Source organism: Mobula hypostoma, chromosome 16 (assembly GCF_963921235.1).
Source record: "Mobula hypostoma chromosome 16, sMobHyp1.1, whole genome shotgun sequence".
Lineage (NCBI taxonomy): Eukaryota > Metazoa > Chordata > Chondrichthyes > Myliobatiformes > Myliobatidae > Mobula > Mobula hypostoma.
The window spans coordinates 15,319,032-15,339,187 of NC_086112.1; the positions used below are offsets into that span (position 1 = coordinate 15,319,032).

General features: G+C 42.6%; 1 protein-coding gene across 7 annotated transcripts in view; it reads left to right on the top strand.

Annotated features, from left to right (window-relative positions):
- The window catches only part of cast (calpastatin), a 206,002-nt gene that overhangs the window by 63,030 nt on the left and 122,816 nt on the right, over positions 1-20,156 (top strand). For all 7 annotated transcript variants that reach the window (XM_063068584.1, XM_063068580.1, XM_063068585.1 and 4 more), the window contains exons 4-5: positions 15,725-15,778; positions 17,811-17,936. In XM_063068584.1, the coding sequence (XP_062924654.1) occupies positions 15,725-15,778; positions 17,811-17,936 (180 nt within the window). The remainder of the gene's footprint in view (positions 1-15,724; positions 15,779-17,810; positions 17,937-20,156) is intronic.

A 20,156-nucleotide genomic window follows, 5' to 3' on the forward strand; every position in this document is an offset into this window, starting at 1 on the left:
GGTCTCAAAATATCAACTGTTTGTTTCCATACATGAATGCTACTTGATTTGCAGAGTTCCTCCAGCATTTCATGTGTATTGCTCCCTATAAGTTTACTGGCATGTCGTTCCCTAAACTACCCAGAACACTGTTTCCACCCTCCCTTTGAGCTCCCAAGGTCCAAAGAAAAGCTTTTTACTACAGTATTCATCATCATTATGTGCCATGTTGAATGCTGTAAGTGATAATGGTCTTTCCATGACCATGATTGTTCGTGACAAATTTTTCTACGGAAATAGTTTGCCATTGCCGCCTTCTGGGCAGTGTCTTTACAAGACAGGTGACCCTAGCATTACTAATTCTCTTCAGAGGTTGTTTGCCTAGCACAAGTTGTCGTATAACCAGGACTTTGATATGCTGCAGATGCTCATGTGACCATCCACCACCTGCTCCCTTGGCTTCACGTGACCTTGATCAGTGGGCTAAGCAGATGCTACACCTTGCCCATGGGTGACCTGCAGGCCAACAGAGAGAAGAAACGCCTTACATCTCTTTTGGTAGAGATGTATCTCCACTCTGCCACAGGAATAATACAGTATAATATCAGGAAAAAAGAATTAACTGGGTGTTGATTATACTAATAGGAAAAATATCCGGTAGTCCAGACAATCAGTCAAGCTCACATCACCAAAGCTTGATTATTGGGTTTTACTGTGTTTGGTTAATGACTGATCTCTTAAGAGGATTATAAAGGATATTTGGTTTAAAATGTCAAGACAAAAATTGAGAGTTTTTTTTTGAGGTTACCTTCCTCGTCCTGTTTAATGCTCCATTAATGATAAATATCCTTTCCATTGACTGTTACGTGTGTGATTAAATGAGGAGTAAATGGAAGCAGCTGTAGTGTTTTAAAATCTAATATATTTTGGAAGGAATGTTAATATTGTTACCATAGTTTTTTATCACTGGTTGTATCATCAGTGAAATGGCATTTGTGAGATGCATTCAAATATTTATTTTGATGCATTAGTTTTCAGACAGAAATATCACACCATTCCCAAGGCACTGTGTGCAGTAAAACAAGACCTTCCTTGGACAGAGGAGGTTGCGGAATGTAGGCCATGCATAATCCTGAAAGGAGGCAGGGGAGGCGTGGAATCTCTGTTTCTTGGCAAAGAAAGCCAGGGGTGTGGAAGAGGGATTGGTTGGAATCTCCAAGCTTGGTTTGGGACCTCAGATACGGAGTTGTTGAGGTTGTACAGAGGATCTGTTGTGGGCATTGTTGAAGGACGAGGTTGGACTTCAGCCACTTGGTGAGGGGATTCGAAGGAGTCCTGCTGTGACGGTGGGATAGAAGTTATGAGGAAACTGAAAGGGACCAAACTAAAGGAGGATGCATATTTAGTCTGTATTGCAGAGAGTGAGTTTGTAAATCTTGCGGAAGCAAAGGATTTTGGGATTAATGAGAGTGGATCACCATGGGAAGGGTGTGGGAGAGGGGGCAGAGAATGTGCCAGGGATAGGTGGCACCGGTACAGATGCACCGAGCCCTGAGACACCGGGCAAGGTCACTTGATTCCAAACAATTGACTTATTGATAACCACAGAATGTCTCCCTGGTGCATGCATCCTCCTCCTTCCTCACTCCTTACCCCCTTTCCCAACCATGATTCTCCCCTCCCTCTGCCCTTTCTACTCTCAGTCCACAATAGATACTCGTGTCAGAATCAGGTTTATCATCACTCACATATGTCATGAAAAGTGATTTTTTTTTTGCGACAGCAGTAAAGTGCAAGACATAAAATTACCATAGAACTTTGCAAAGGTCTAGCTACAGTATATAAATGTACCAAAGACTTTTGTACAATACTGCATTTTTATATATTCGATAATTTTCCTGTCAAAAGCATTACGGTTAGATATGATATACTAGTTAATGAAGTAATTATTTTCTTTATCTATTAAATAGCCACCCAGTGCCAAAGAAATAAAATCTGTGCAGGGAAGAACAATTAGGTTTAGAGTCATTGAGTCATAGAGCCCTGCAACAGAGGAACAGGCCCTTGGCCCATCTAGCCAACGTAGAACTACTGAGAGCCCTTGCAGAATTGAGCCTGTTAATTCTTTTTGAATTCTTTGGTCATTGGTAGTTTACCTAATTTGCTTTAGCCTGTGCCCTCTGCATAGATATAGTGAGGATATTTAAACATTCAGAGCTCATGAAATCTTTTCCAGCTCACAAAGTCTAAGTAAAAATGAAAAGAATTCCTCAGATGGAGCTAGGATGGTGAAAGAGTACAGAGAAACTTTACAAGGTATTGCCAGGACTTGAGGGAAAGGTTGAACAGGTGAGGGCTTTAATCTCTGGAGTGTAGGAGAACGAGGGGAGATTTGATAGAGGTATACACAATTATGAGGGGTATAGAGGGTGGATCCAAACAGGCTTTTTCCACTGACATTGGGTGAGAATAGAACTGGAGGTCATGGGTTTAGGGTGAAAGGTGAAATGTTTAAGGGGAACCCGAGAGGGAACTTCTTCACTCAGAGGGTGGTGAGAGTGTGGAATGAGCTGCCAACAGATGTAGTGGATGCGAGTTCAATTGCAATATTTAAGAGGAGTTTGGATCAGTACTGTGCATAGATGGGAAGGGTATGGAGTCTATCGCCCAGGTGTAGGTTGGTGGACGAGGCAATTCTACACTGACTAAATGGGCCAAAGGTCCTGTTTGTGCACCGTAGTGCACTCTATGAATTTATAACTTAATCTAATTGTTCTTCCTTGACAGATTTTACTCCTTTAGTGCTGGGGTGGCCATTTAATAGATAAAGATAAAGTATTGATAACACGAGTCCTGAAGAAGGGCCTTAGCCATTGATACTGCGTGATCTGCTGAGTTCCTCAGCAGTTTGTGTGTGTGTTGCTAAAGTTATGTGTACTTAAAGTGTTTATAGTTTTTGCATACTTACACACACAAATAGAGCACTCTGTACTAACTCTACCCATTTTGATTGATCATAGAGTTGGAGACATTATTAAACTATAAGCAGATTTTATTTTCTCTGCCTTGAAAAGCTTCATTAAAAAGCAGCAGTGGCAGAATTTCTGGAATTCTACACAAATCAGATCAGTAGTTGTTTGTGTGGCTGTGAGATCATAAGTCAGTAGATCACACCCTTCAGAAACAGCAGACCATATTCTTTAGTTTTCTTGGTTAATGAAACATGTTTGTACATGCACCCTCACACAAAGGGTGTCTTAATTTTTCTTAAACACATTGGCATGGAGAAAATGAAAATAAAGTTTTATTTCAGATAGTTTGTTTCGATCTGACTTTTTCTTTTGAAAACATTGCTGCATTGAAGGAATGTAGTTGACTTGTTATATACACCTTTCCACTGATTCTGCAAACTGCCCAAGGAACAAATACCATAAAGAACTGCTAGATTCCCCATGGGTGTCCATAATTAGTGGCTGTCCATCTCCTTCTGTACGTCTATTTACATTTTGTACTCTATAATATAAAGTTATTTCTTCTGAGGTTCAGCAAGACACCAAAGCTGTGCCTCTTGGCGTTACTCAGTTGTAGCGGGTAGTGGCACGGTAGCGTAACGTTTAGTTCAACGCTCTACAGCAGCAGAGATCACCGATCGAGGTTCAATACCTGCTGCTATCAATAAGGAGCTTGCATGTTCTCCCTGTGACTGCGTGATTCTTCAGTTCCCATAAGAACAAAGACGTATGGGTTAGGGTTAGTAAGTTGTGGGATGCCTTATTGGCGTTGGAAGCGTGGTGACACTTGCAGGCTGCACCCATGGACTGTGGTAGTCGTTGACGCAAATATGCACTTCACTGTATGTTTCGATGTACATGTGACAAATACAGCTGATCTTTAATCTTTGTAAGCTACACTCCCAATACCATTGGGAAATATATTAAAGCTAGGAATCTGCGTCGCCTTAATTAACCAAACCATCAGCAAAATCAGTACATTAATAAAACTTTTAACCTTTAGTTGATATTAAATATTAGGTGCAAAAATCTTTCCCTAAACTAAAATGTGTTGAAAAGAGTTTTTATAAGACTGAAATATGTGAAGATGTTAATAACTGCAGGTGCTGCAAATCAAGAGCAACACATACAAAATGCTGGAGGAATGCAGCAGGTCAAGCATCATCTATAGACTGGAATAAACAGTCATCAGTTTGGGCCGAGACCCTTCTTCAGGATTGGAAAGGATAGGGGAAGAAGGCAGAATAAGAAGGGGGGAGGGGAACTAATAAAAGCTGACAGGTGATGGATGAATCCTGGTGAAGGGGAAGTTGGTGGGTGGGGGGAGGGGTTTGAAGTGAGAAGCTGGGAAGTGATAGGTGGAAGAGGTAAAGTGGTAAGTAAGAAGGAATCTGACTGGATAGGAGAGTGGACCATTGGAGAAAGGGAAAGGAGAAAGGCACCTGAGGAAGCTGATGGGCAGGTGAGAAGAGAAAGTGTAAGAGGGGAAGCAGAATGGAGAATGGTAAAAGAGATATTTTGGATATATTCAACCACAGGAGAAAGGGAAGGAAGAAGGGTACCAAAGGGAGGTGATAGGCAGGTCATTTCAAATACAGCTTACTGTTTATTCATTTGTTATGTGCCATGTTGCATGACGTAGGTGATCATGTTCTTTCTATTACCATGATTGTTCTTGGCAAATATTTCTACTGAAGTGGTTTGCCATTGCATTCTTCTGGGCAGTCTCTTTACAAGATGTGTGACCCCAGCCATTATCAATACTCTTCAGAGATTGTCTGCCTGGCATCAGTGGTCACATAACCACAACCTTTTAATACGTTTTAAATTGCTAATCCAAATCTGCCAGGTTTCCAGTCCGTTGACTGTGGAAGTTGTCTCTTTTTTTGACTGAACATTTTCGTTTGTCAGTCTTTGTTTGTGTATAGTTTTTCCATTGATTCTAATGTATTTCTTTGTTCTACTGTGAATGACCGCAAGACAGTGAACCTCAAGAATAGTATATGGAGACATCAGACCATAGACTCAGGAGCAGAATTAGGCCATTCAACCCATCGAGTCTGCTCCGCCAATTCATTACGGCTGATCCTAGATCTCACTCAACCCCTTATACGTACCTTCTCGCCATATCCTTTGATGCCCTGACCGATCAGGAAACTATCAACTTCTGCTTTAAATATGCCAATGGACTTGGTCTCCACCACAGTTTGTGGCAGAGCATTCCATAGATTCACTAGTCTGGCTAACAAAAATTCCTCCTTACCTCCGGTCTAAAGGGCCACTCCTCAGTTTTGAGGCTGTGCCCTCTAGTTCTGGATATCCCCACCATAAGAAACATCCTCTCCACATCCACCCTATCTAGTCTTTTGAACATTCAGTAGGTTTCAATGAGAACCTCACGCATTCTTCTAAATTCCAATGAGTACAGGCCCAAAGCTGCCAGATGCTCCTCATATGTTAACCATTTCATTCCCAAAATCACCCTTGTGAACTTCCTTTGTACTCTCCCCAATGACAACACATCCTTTCTGAGATATGGGGCCCAAAGCCATTGACAATACTCTAAGTGTGGCCTGACTAGTGTCTTATAAAGCCTCAGTATTATCTCCCTGTTTTCATATTCTATTCCTCTTGAAATAAATGCCAACGTTGCACTTGCCTTCTTTACCACAGACTAAACCTGTAAATTGACCTTCTGGGAGTCCTACACCCAAGTCGCTCTGCACCTCTGGTGTTTGGACCTTCTCCCCATTTAGATAATTGTCTGCACTTTTGTTCCTTTTACCAAAGTAGATTATCATACATTTCCCGACACTGTATTCCATCTGCCACTTTTTTTTGCCCATTCTTCCAATTTGTTGAGGTTCTGCTGCAACTGCATTGCTTCCTCAGCACTACCTACCCCTCAGTGGTAGAAAGAGTGATTAGCTTCAAGCTCATGGGTGTCAAGTTCCCAGAAGGATTATCTTAGGCTAGAAACATTGATACAATCATGAAGAAGGCACACCAGCAGTTCTATTTCATTAGGAGTTTGAGGAGATTTCTACGTCACCAAAGACTCTTAAGAATTTCTATAAATGTGCAGTGGAGAGCATTCTGACTGGTTGCATCACCACCTGGTATGGAGGCTCCAAAGCTCAGGATCACAAGGGGCTACAGAGGGTTATAGGCTCAGCGAGATGCCTCACAGGCATGACCTTCCCTACATTCGAGGTCATCGTCAAGAGGCCGTGCCGTAAGAGGTCGGCATTTATCATTGCGGTCTTTCGTCATCTGAGACATGTACTTCATCAGGGAGGAAGTCCAGGAGTCTGAAGATCAACACTCAATGATTTAGGTACAGCTTATTTCGCCTCTGCCATTAGGTTTCTGAACAGTCCGTGAACCATGATTGCTACTTCGTTAATCTTTTCTTTTGTACTACTTATTTTTCTTTTACTTGATTTTTTAAAAAATGTTTTTACACTGTACTACTGCTGCAAAAGAACAAATTTCACATCATACATCAGTGATAAGAAATTTGATTCTAATTCAGATGTGCACAGGGTGAAAAATTGCGCTTGTTTTATAGGAAGTGAATTGCTCTTGTAATTATTCTTAAATATCCAGCATCCACTCCCTCAAAAAAAATTTACCAGGAGCACGCTCCATAAAGAGGCAGAGGAGAATTGACGCAACACGCACAGAATGCTGGAGGCAACATCTGTGGAAATGAATGAACAGCTGTTATTTTGGGCCAAGGCCCTTCTTCCGGACCGGAAAAGAAGTGGGAAGATGGCAGAATAAAAAGGTTGGGAGAAAGGGAAGGAGTACATGCTTAGAAGGTGATAGGTGAAGCCAGGTAGGTGGTGGAGGGGCGATGAGGTAAGAAGTTGTGAGGTGGTAGGTGGAAAAGGTGAATATCTGGATAAGAAGGAATGTGACAGGAGAGTGGACCATGGGAGAAAACGAAGTTTATGGGGCACTGCTGGAGGTGAATGGCCGTGGAGGAGAAGAGAAGGGGTTAGAGTGGGGAATTGAAGAAGAGGGAAGAGAGAGGGGGAGAAATTACCAGAAGTTAGAGAAACTGATGTTTATGCCAGCCGGTTGGAGGCTACATTGGTGGAATATGAGGTCTACGGCCTTCTCTTGTCCAAAGATGAGGCCACCCTCAGAGTGGAGGAGCAACAACTTATATTCCATCTGTATAGCCTCCAACCTCATGGCATGAGTATCGATATCTCCTTAGGGAAAACAAATTCCACCCCCTTCTTCTATTCCCCACTCTGACCTTTTACCTCTCCTCACCTGCTTATAGTTAACCCCCCCCCGCCCCCCCCCGCCGGGTCCCCTGCTCCTTCCCTTTCTCCAATGGTCCACTCTCCTCTCCTACCAGATTCCTTCTTCTCCAGCCCTTTTCCTTTCCCACCCACCTGGCTTCACCTGTCACCTTCCAGCTAGCCCCTTTCCCCTCCCCCTGGCTTTTTATTTTGTCATTTTCCCCCTTCCTTTCAGTCCTGAAGAAAGGTCTTGGCCTGAAATGTCAACTGTCTATTCATTTCCAATGGTGCTGCCTGACCTGCTGAGTTCCTCCAGCATTTTGTGTTTACACTTTGGAACATGAGATGTTGCTCCTCCAACTTGAGAGAGAGGGAAAATGGTGCTTGTTTTTATTAATCTTTGATTATTTTTGTGAAAGATTTTTGTACCTTTGACAATAGAATAATAGGCCAAGCAATAACATCTATTGCTTCTTCAGGCTTGTTCATAAGCTATAGGCATTTCTCAGAATCTCCTGGATGTGCACTATTAAACGCAACGAGCAAAGTGTTTGCATGGGTGTGGGTGGAACAGGAGGAGGTGGGGTTGAACATCAGTGGTGCGTGAAGTGCTCTGTCAGAGAGTTCTGCACCCACTTGTTGGTTCGGGGTGTGGCACCTTCTGAGTCTGGAGGCTGAGCGCATTAGTTGAATTCCTAAGAATATGGAAGTTAATGCTGCAAGTAGTTTTGGATAATAAGTTTATTTTTCGAAAAGGGTCTAGTTCTATGATTCAATGATTCCCCATCATCTCGGAGTATGTGGTTTATTGTTTGGAAAAGAAGCTATTCATATCAGGCTTAAAGGTAGGAAGATTTTAAAAAAAATTTTCATACTCACTTTAAATTTCAAGACCTTTACCTCTGGGGGGGAAGATATTCTACTGCTTATGCATTTTTTATATTAAGTAGTTGGTGAATTGCCAGTCCTAGATGTAAACCCATCACTGATACAGTCATAAACGCAAGAGATTTTTAAGATGCTGGAAATCCAGAGCAACACACACACACACACACAAAATGCTGGAGGAACTCAGCAGGTCAGGTAGCATCTATGGAAACGAATAAATAGTTGGCGTTTTGGGCTGGGACCTTCTGGTTGACTCTTTATTTCTCTCTGTAGATGCTGCCTGACCTCCCAAGTTCCACCAGCATTTTGTGTGTGTTATTCTTGCAGTTATCTCAGGGCTACTGTTCTTATCAATAATTCTGAGGCAATTGTTCTGCCCAATTGCAAATCAAAAAGGCTTGTTTGGTAAGTTAAACAACTGGAGGGATCATACTTATGTTATTTTTCCTGACGAAGGGTCTCAGCCTGAAACGTCGACTGCGCCTCTTCCTATAGATGCTGCTTGGCCTGCTGCGTTCACCAGCAACTTTGATGTATGATACTTATGTTATTGGAGGCTTGTCATCATAGTAACTAGATGTGGTATGCTGTAGAAGCTGACTTTCTACTGTCCAGGCATGTTTGTAAAAATACTTAATTGACAAGCAGCTTGTGACTCGTAACTTGCGTGATATGCTTTATCGCTGGAGTGAGAAATAGATATATATATATAAAAAATCACTGCTGGAAATTGTGTAAGTTTGTTCATTAAAATGGTTTGTAGATAAGAGAAATTTATTGTTAGCTTATCATTTCCTGAGCACAGTTGATTATTGTTGCTTAATAAGTTATCGGCTCTTGCAAATACAGAGACAGAGGCAGCACACAACAATAATAGTTAGTGTAGTACTATTACAGCACCAGTGACCCAGGTTCAGTTGTGCCACGGTCTGTGAGGAGATTGTATGCTCCCCCCATGACCGCGTGAGTTTCCTCCAACATTCCAAAGATGTACGGGTTAGGGTTAGTAAGTTGTCGGTGTGCTATGTTTATGCCAGAAGCATGGCAACTCAGACTGTTGGTTATTGACAGTACAAATGTCACATTGCATTGTGTGTTCAGATGTTTGACGTACATGTGACAAATAAAGCTAATCTTTAGATATTTAGAAATCTTTATCAGTTCAAGATGTATGAATTGTACAAAATCTGAAAAGAGTGTAGAAAGATGCAGAATTTTTTTTTACAAGGAAAGATTTGAATTCTGTTGTCAAATTACTAATTTGCATCAAGAGCAAGAAGTATGATTACTTACTGAGCTTAGTCTACGAGGTATCCATGTTCAGGAAATGTCTAGACAAAGCAAGTAGTTTATTATACCCATTTTGAGATTGATGACATAACAAAAAAATTTGACTGTACTGTTTTCCTGCCAGTGCAATGTTTCTGAAACTTGCTTCCGGCTCTTCTGACTACTGCACCATCTTTAACAACCCTACCCATCTCGACCTCACCTATTCTTTGCATTCTTTTCTCGAACCTGCACTGAATCACCCATTTCAATTTCCTCTGACCCACCTCGTAACATCACAGATCCACCCTCAATCCTTACCTAATCATTGATGTCACTTCTGCAGAAGTTTTGTTTCAATTCAAAGTACATTTACAGTGTGTTGTGTGTGTGTGCGCGTGTGTGCCCGTAACTCCTGGTGGAGTTGCCTGGGCTCCGTCATGACAAGCTTTTTGGTATGCTCATCGTACGGCATGTCTTGGGCATCTGAAACCTGGCAGAGCCCATCCCTCTCCAGACATATACAGTATGACACCATTAACAACCCTGAGATTTGTTCTGTAACGGGCATGCTCAGTAAATCCAAGAACCGTGATAGAATCAGTGAAAGACAACGCCCAAAAGAATAGAACAAACTAATGTGTAAAAAATGACGAACTCTGCAAATACAGAAGAGAATATATATGTATTGAATTATATATAGAAAATTCAATACATACATGTGCTGAACCTGGTAGTGCGAATCGTGAGGCTCCTGTATCTTTGTTCTGATAGCAGCAGTGCATCATCTCGGAGGTGGGGGTCCCTGAAGATGGACAGCCATCCGTGTAGATATGCTCAGTGGAAGGGAGGACTTTACCATGATGGTCTGGGCTGTATCCATCACGTTTCGTAGGAGTTTCTGTTCGAGGGCCTTGGCGTTTCCACACCAGACTGTGATGCAATCAGTCAATATACTCTCCACCACACATCCATAGAAGTTTGTCAAGGTATTAAATGACATGCCAAATCTTCGCAAAATGCTAAGGAAGTAGAGGTGGTGCTGTACTTTCTTTGTAATTGCACGTATGTGCTGGGCCCAGGACAGATCTGAAATGGTAACACTGAGGAATTTAAAGTTACTGACCCTCTCAGCCTCCGATCCCCTGATGAGGACTAGTTCACGGATCTCCAGTTTCCTCCTGCTGAAGTCAATCATCAGTTTCTTGGTCTTGCTGACATTGAGTGAGAAGTTGTTCGATTATTTTGATCTTGTGACTGAAGGGGACGACTAGCCTTGTCAGCAAGCTTGCTAGAGACCCCACTACAGCAAGATCTTCGAGTGGTACAAATGGTTCAATTGATCTTTCAAGAATCACTAGATTCTGACATGGTTCCGAAAGACTGGAAAATTGCAAATGTCACTCCACTCTTCATGAAGGAAGAGGGGTAGAAGAAAGGTTACTATAGGGCAGTTAGTCTGACCTCAGTGGTTGGGAAGATGTTGGAGTCGATTGTTAAGGATGTGGTTTTGTGGTACTTGGAGACACATGATAAAACAGGTTATAGTCAGCATAGTTTCCCCAAGGAAAAATCTTGCCTAAAAAATCTGTTGGAATTCTTTGAAGTAGTAACAAGCAGGGTAGACAGAGGAGAATCAGTGGATGTTGTGTACTTGGATTTCCTGAAGGCCTTTGACAAGGTGCCGCACATGAGACTGCTTAAGAAAATAAGAGCCTATGGTATTACAGGAAAGATTCTAGCATGGATAGAGCATTAGCTAATTGGCAGGAGGCAGATAGTGGATTAAAGGGAGCCTTTTCTGGTTGGCTGCTGGTGACTAGTGGTATTCTAAGTGGAACCACTTCTTTTTAAGTTATATGTTAATGATTTGGTTGATGGAATTGATGGCTTTGTGGCCAAGTTTACGGATGATGTGAAGATAAGTGGAGGGGTAGGTAGTGGTGAGGAAGCACACTCAATGGGCCAAATGACCTAATTCTGCTCCTATATCTGTGGTCTTAAGATTGGATAAGGTTACTCTCCTTTTTGTCAGTCTTGACTGATTTCTGATCTACCTAATCAGGAGACATAACTGTACTGCACGTTTCGCGCTTTGTTTGACCAGGCAACCTGTAGTTGCAGTCAGCTAGCTCTACTGCACTCAATCGAAGAGCTCATTGTCTATCTTGCTTAACTGCTTACCAGTCCAGAATGCAGCCCACTAACACACCCAGCCTCCTATTTTGATTGCTTGTTATGCCATCCAGTCTCAAGTTCTTGGTCCATAGGCTCACTTGCTTCCTCACTCCAAGTATTTCAGAGATCAGCAGTCTTAATGAAGGATACTAGACTATTGAAAATACAAGACTGTACGAGGGAAAACAAATCAGAAGAAGAAAATTAAAAAAAAAATTGAAATTGAGCGATCAGAACAAAAGGCCATGTCGTGAATCAGGATTAGGACCACAATGAGCAGCAATAATAGTTCAAATAATTCACATTCAACCATATACAAATACTCATGAACACAGCCAAGCAAGACAGTGTTACTCTGGGATCAGGGTATAAAACACAGTACCAACAGTCACCCACAGCACAAGGCACACACAAAATAGTAAGCCACCGATAAGATATCAGTAAAATAGAGTCACACAAAAAATATAGCCCGAGATCCTGAGTTCATGAACGTTGCAGAAGTCTGCAGCGAAACCAGTACGACTTGTCTTCTGCCGAGTGAACACGGCGGGGTGCACACCAACTCCACTGGGACGCTGCACCACACCACCTCCGGCGGAGTGCACTGACTCTGACGCCTTTCTCCTGGGTGGCTGTAAACAGGCAACACCGTAGCTTGAGGCCTAGTCCTTGCGATGACTAAGGCCACCGCCCCTCCCGGCTGCCAATGTCAGTGAATTCCACATGAGCAATGTCATAAGTTAGCTTCTGAAGCATGCAATAAGATTATTTCACCCGAGTGCCACCATTTTAACTTATCAACATATTTTGGTCCGGAACTTGCTGAACAATAATGTGACCGATGCACTTCCTTATTTGCTTGTTGGATCTTGATGCTTTTGTGATCAAGAAGGAGGCATAAAACTTGTTGCTTACGATCGTTTTATTAAGTGTTACAAGAACAAAGAAGTCAAAGGGAGAAGAAGCGGCAAGAGAGAACAAAAAGACAGAACAAAGGTTATCTGGTTTTATACCAGACTACTGGTAACAGTATATTCCATTGAAATTCCAACAGACAGCAGTTAACCAATGAAATAGCCAGATCCAAGTCATGTGACACCCACCACTGAAACAAAGAAGTTTCCAGAAAGATATTGAGGTAACTGTGACCACTGGAAGGTTCACATGTATATGGGTAATTCTATTCAAATACAAACGGGCATAAGAAACTCAAACTACTAGAAAAATAACAATTCTACAAACCAGTCCAACGGCTGCCAGCGGGTTGGCTTGTGATTACCACAAATAGACTGCCACTTAGTGCTGCTTGCCTGTTATCATGCAAAAACATCTCCCTCAATCTTTTATCTTCCTGAGATTTATATGTTTTGCACATTAATTACTCATTGAATCACAGTAGAACATTAGCTCATGTAATTACTAAGGTAAAAGTACTCTACTGATGTGAGAATCATTAATCAACATCTCTTGCCCTTTCAATAAAGTGTTTAATTGAAAGTTTATGACCATTTAAAAATGCTAAGTAATAAACTTAACCTCTTCCTACCTTTTTCTTTTTTCCTTTCTCTTAATCCAGCTTTTCTCTCTAATATATAACATAAAAACATAGAAAACCTACAGCACAATACAGGCCTTTCGGCCCACAAAGTTGTGCTGAACATGTCCCTTCCTTAGAATTACTAGGCTTACCCATAGCCCTCCATTTTTCTAAGTTCCATGTACCTATCCAAAAGTCTCTTAAAAGACTCTATCATATCCGCCTCCACTACTGTTGCCGGCAGCCCATTCCACGCACTCACCACTCTCTGCGTAAAAGAACTTACCCCTGACATCTCCTCTGTACCGACTCCCAAACACCTTAGACCTGTGCCTTCTTGTGGCAGCCATTTCAGCCCTGGGAAAAAGCCTCTGACTATCCATACAATCAATACCTCTCATTATCTTATACACCCCTAACAGGTTACCTCTCATCCTCCATTGCTCCAAGGAGAAAAGGCCGAGTTCACTCAACCTGTTTTCATAAGGCATACTCCCCAATTTCCAGGGAACATCCTTGTAAATCTCCTCTGCACCCTTTCTATAGTTTCCATATCTTTCCTGTAGTGAGGTGACCAGAACTGAGCACAGTACTCCAAATGGGGTCTGACCAGGGTCCTATATAGCTGCAACATTACCTCTCGGCTCCTAAATTCAATTCCACGATTGATGAAGGCCAATACACCATATGCCTTCTTAACCACAGAGTCAACCTGCGCAGCAGCTTTGTATAGGTTGTAATTAATCTCTTGTGTAGATTTCTATACACACCTGGGTATTCAGTACACCTGTACACCTGCTCTCTAACGCAAATATCTAATCAACCAATCACGTGGTAGCAACTCAATGCATAAAAACACGTAGACATGATCAAGAGGCTCAGTTGTTATTCAGACCAAACTTCAGAATGAGGAAAAAATGTGATCCAAATGACTTCGACCATGACGCAGGACAGGGTGGTTTGAGTATCTCAGAAACTACTGATCCCCTGGGATTTTCAAGCACAACACATGAGTGGCAACTCTGTGGGTGAAAATGCCTTGTTAATGAGAGAGGTCAGAGGAGAATGGCCAGACTGGTTCAAGCTGACAGGAAGGCGACAGTAACTCAAATAATATTACAACAGTGGGGTGCAGAATGGCATCTCTGAACGCAGAGCACGTCAAACCTTGAAGTGGATGGGCTACAGCAGCAGAAGACTATGAACATACACTCAGTAGCTAATTATTAGGTACAGGGGGTACTTTATTAAGTAGCCACTGAGTGTTTGATCTATGTGTGTGAATAGGGTTCACCACCACTTCTAGTCCCTCTTCTGATTACTCCTCAGTCCTTCAAACATGTTGGTCAAGGAGATCCACACTTGGTTTTGACTCCTCAGTTCTTAGCAACCTTTGGCAGTGCTGCTGTCCATCTGTGGATTCAATAATTTTGAATACATTTATTTTGATTGAAGGGGTACTGAATTGGCTCTTCACCTTTGCAGCATGTATACCGGCAAATTGTAAAATCTTGTGTTACTGAGGTACAATCAGGTCTGGTTATTCCCGAGCCTTCCATTTTGAGGAAAAGTAGAAATGATGAAATTGGGTAAGAAATTGTGGTCGGTCATTGCCAGGATTGGCAGGTGAATGTGAAAAACGATTAATCAGCTCGTGTTACTGGTCAACATTAAGTAATTAACAGAATCAGAATCAGGTTTAATATCACTGGCATACGTTGTGAAATTTGTTGTTATGTGACAGCGGTACATTTCAATACATGATAGGATCTATAAATTATCATAAGTATATATAAAAATAAAGAAATTAAATTAATAACTAGTGCAAAACAAGAGGAAAAGTACCAAGGGAGTATTCATGGGTTCATTGTCCATTCAGAAATCTGATGGCACAGGGGAAGAAGCTGTTCCTGAAACGTTGAGTGTGTGTTTTCAAGATCCGGCACCTTGTCTTTGACGGTATGAATAAGAAAAGGGGAGAAGAGGCCATGTCCTGGGTGATGGGGGTCCTTAAGGATGGTGGTGCTTTCTTGAGGCATCACTGCTTGAAATTGTCCTGGATGATGGGGAGGCTAATGCCCCATGATGGAGCTGGCAGAGTTTACCTTGTGCAGTGGCCCCTCACCACCCCCCCCACCACATAACAAACAGTGATGCAAACATGTAGAATGCTCTCCACACTGTATCTGTAGGGACTTGCAAGTGTCTTTGGTGATATACCAATTCTTTTCAAATTCCAAACAAAATATAGCCACTGTTATTCCTTCTTTGCTGCATCAATATGTTGGGCCCAAGATAGATCCATGGAGATATTGACACTGAGGGACTTGAAAGTTCTTACCCTTTTCACTTTGATCCCTTAACGAGGACTGGTGTATGTTGCCTCAACTTCCCCTTCCGGTATACACCTTAAAATTTGTTCCACATTTCCTGCCTTTACCAAGAGCAAGGAACCCTAGTTACATTTAGGTGGTATTGTGACCGACAGCATTCAATCGTAATCCCATGGCTAACTTCTCAGCCAAGCACAGACACCAGTTCTCCAAATTATATAAATATTTTCTTCCACCTAGTTAATAACTCTCCATTTATCTCCATTCTAGTCATCGCAAAAGCCAGGATCTGCAGGAACACACAAATCGGCAGACTCATGCAAGGTAAGAACATTCAGCAGTAATTGCAATCCACAATTAATATTTCTGCAGCACCTTGATTCAAAAATATTTTGCTGACTGAACCTGTACAGCCTGCTGAAATGAGCTGGTCTGTGTACACCAATACTCACATCCTTCTACAGATGAGCAGTGGAGTGTATCCTAGCATGTTGCATTACTGTGTGGTACAGAAACTGCATTGTGGCAGACAGGAGGGCTCTATACCAGGTGGATTGAGCGGACGAGACCAATGGAATGTCCAACGGTCAAGAAGGCGGTCTCTGCAAGCGTCGTGGAACGTGTAGAGCAGGACAAGACACAGAAGACGACCTGGTCATCCACTGCGCCTAGTCCCATCTCCAGCCGTCTAGACTCTGTCTTGCCACTGGATCCAGATGGGAATTGGGAAGAGAGAGTGAGGCTGACGCTGCTCAACTCTCCCTCACTTAAATCCAAATCACACGCTAGTCTTGACACCGTCATAATGGTGTCGAGGTCCTCATCGACGTACGATGGACGAACAACAACAACAACAACACCAGGTAGACACTCTCAAACTGTTCAACACCAGCCTGCCCACCACCAAGGACATATGTACGGAGAGGTGCAAGAAAAAGCCAGCAATATCATTGAGGACCCACCCACCCAGCTTATGTACCGTCTGTTCCACTCCCATAATGGAAGAGGCTATGCAGCATCCACACCAAGGCCGTTAGACTCAAAAAGAGTTAATTTCCCCAAGCCATCAGGCTGATCAACACTTCCACCCATTCACCCCACCCCCATTACGACATACAAATCACCCAGTGTCACTTTATGTACATGCAGTCAGTCAGTCTATAACATTTACTTGTTTGTTGTGTTTTATAGGATTGCTTTTATATCTATTGTGTTTTTTGTTTTTATATCTGTTCTTTATGCTTATCGTGTTTTTTTTTGTGTTTCATATGATCCGGAGTAACGATCATTTCATTCTCCTTGACACTTGTTTGCTGAAGATTGGCGATAAACAATCTTGAATCCTGAGTCTTGAATCTTTAAATCTTTGCTGTTCTTTAGGTGAAGCAATTCTTTCTCATCACTGAGCAGCACACATAAATTCTGGATTAGATTATGAGGACACTCAGTCCTCGTTTATTGTCATTTAGAAATGCATGCATTAAAAAATGATATAACATTCCTCCAGAATGATATCACAAGAAAACACAGGACAAACCAAGACTAAAACTAACAAAACCACATAATTATGTAGTTACAACAGTGCAAAGCAATACCATAATTTGATGAAGAGCAGACCATGGGCACAGTAAAAAAAAAGTCTCAAAGTCCCGATAGCCTCATCATCTCACGCAGGCAGCAGGAGGGAGGAACCCTCCCTGCCAGGAACCTCCAAGTGCCGCAGACTTGCCGATGCAGCACCGTTGGAAGCACCTGACCACAGCGGACTCTGAGTCCGTCTGAAAACTTAGAGCCTCCAACCAGCCCCTCCGACACAGCCTCTCCGAGCACCTTCGTCTGCCGAGCGCTTTGACCCCACCCCGGCCGCTAAGCAACAAGCAAAGCCGAGGACTCGGGGCCTTCTCCTCTGGAGATTCTGAACCATACAGTAGCAGCAGCAGCGAAGCAGGCATTTCAGAAGTTTCACCAGATGTTCCCCCATTCCCCCATCAAATCAGGATTGTGCACGGCACCCTGCTTGACAAATAGCAGACATCACCACCAGAGTGGCTGCTGCAAATACTTTTCAGAAATTGTCTGCTTTGCATCAGTGGTCACATAACCAGGACTTGTGATATGCACCAGCTGCTCATACAACCATCCACCACCTGCTCCCATGGCTGTACGTGACCCTGACTGGGGGGCTAATCAGGTGCTACCCCTTGCCCAAGGCTTTATTTCCCTGGGTAGAGAGTGTTAAATTATAAGCATGGGTTTAAGGCATGAGAGAAGAGACTTAAATGACAAACTTAAATGTGAATTTTCTTGTGATCTGAATCACTTAAATTTCCTAGGCTCTTTGATTTCTTCTCTTTAGTCCAAGACTACATCTGGTTCCTTGGCTGCATCTAGTGGAGCTACTCGAGCAAAGCAGAAACAGCCACAGTCCACAGCGACCCATCAGAGCAAAATGGGTCAGAAGGCGACCACTACTTCTAAACTGGTAATTTACACCCATGTTCATAGATTGAAATTGAAATAAAATCATTATTGCATGTGCCATGCTTAGAAATGCTAACTTCAGCAAACTAGTCCATAAGTTAAGGTGTCTCATAAGGTTCCTCATGGTAGGCTCATTCAGTAAGTCAGGAGACATTGGGATCCAGGGACACTTGGATCTGTGGATTCAGAATTGGCTTGTCCATCGAAGGCAGAGTGTATTCTGCGTGGTGGACAATGACCAGTGGTGCTCCTCAGGGATCTGTTTTGGGACCCCTGCTCTTTATGAATTTTACAATGACTTGGATGAGGAAGTGGAAGGGTGGGTTAGCAAGTTTGCAGATGACACAAAGGTCACAGACAGTAGTGAGGGCGTGAAATGCACTGTTGGGGGTGGTGGGCAAGGCAGATACATTAGTGACTTTTAACATATCCTTAGGTGATAGAAAAATGGAGGGCAATGTCGGAGGGAAGGGTTAGATTGATCTTGGAGTGGATTAGAAACTTGGCATAATATCGTGGGCCAAAGGGCCTGTACTGTTCTATAATATCCTATATTCTGTGTTCTATGACAGTATCTACTGATAATTTAGCACAATATCATGATGATTTTTTTTCATGTCCACTTGATCAAAATAGGGTAAGAAATGGAACTACTGACTTAATGCTATATTTCTAGCTGATCTCTGTGGGGGAGGGGGTAAAAATAAGGAGATGAATGAAGGCAGAGAGCACCGAAATTTGTGTCGGTACCGTGAGATGCAAAACACTCCAGTTTCTGGAAATTTGAAATTCAGACAACATTCATGGGGAGGAAGAAGGCAAGTCAGCCTTTCAGATGAATGATCTTCTGAAGAAAGGTCATTAACCTGAACATTATAACTCAGGGTTTTTGTTCTCCACAATTGATGGCGGATATGCTGAGTTCTTGCAGCAGTTTCCTTTTCCATTTGAAGCTATGTCAGCTCTTCCTGTTGAAATTATTCTTGTACTACTTTCCCGCTGTCACCTTCCATATTGCTGGAGCAGATTTCGGTACAATCAGGCAGCTTGCAGCCCAGGCATACGTTAACCAGTCGTTAACTGTTGTTTATGGAGCAGATGTTTGCATTACTGTCTGTAGAGACATTCCAGTATTCATTCCTCGTTAACTGGAAAATCACACACGAAATGCTGGAGGAACTCAGCAAGTCTGGCAGCATCTGTGGAGGGCAATAAACAGTTGATGTTGCAGATTGAGACCCTTCATCTCCTTCCCCTCCCCCCACCTTCTTATTCTGGCTTCTGTCCCCTTCCATTCCAGTCCTGATGAAGGGTCTCAGCCGAAAATGTTGACTGTTTATTCCCCTTCATAGAATTTGCATGACTTGCCGAGTTCCTTCAAAACTTTGTGTTTGTCCAAGGTCAAGTTCAAATGTAATTGTCATTGAGCTATGAAAGAATGCCCATGAGTACAGCCAGACAAAACAGTGTTACTCCGGGGCCAATGTGCAAGACACAGTACCAACAGTCATACGCAGCACAAAGCACATATATCACATATAGGATAGCCAGCACATATAAAATATTGACATTAGTGAAATCGGCAAGAAATGGAGTCGATCATGGGCTCGCACCCGGTCTCCATGCTTTCAGGTCTCCAAAACTGTCTGTGGGAAGATGACTCTCAGGGTAGTACTATGCACACATACTTTGGTAATAAATATGCTCTGAATCCTTTGAATCTTTGAAGATATCAATTTAAGATAGCCAGCACATGTATCAATATAAGACAGCAAGCACATAGGAGATATCAAGGTTGTTCAACGTTTTCAACCTCTGCAGAATTTCTTGTTGAAACACCAGGGTAGGAACTGGGATTTTCATAGTCTGCATCTCTAGCTACAGTCGTCTGGCCATTAGGGAGTTCCTTACAGAAACAAGATACCACTTGCTCTCCTGCTGTGTGATGCTTGACTTCATGGATTGCAAACTGGTGTGTCACTACAAACGGTGTATCATGCCAACTTTTCAGGCCATTGCTAGAACTTCATTATTTTGACAGTCAACTATTGAACTTGCAGATTTGCCCACACTTTGCCACAACACTGCAAGATGCTTTGAAAAAACTGTACGGATCTGTGGCTCAGGAAGACCAAGTATTAATCGCATCATTGGGTACTTTATGTTGTCACTGGGCTGTACCACTGCAAAGGTGGTGGGTACAGCCTAGTCCATCCCAGCC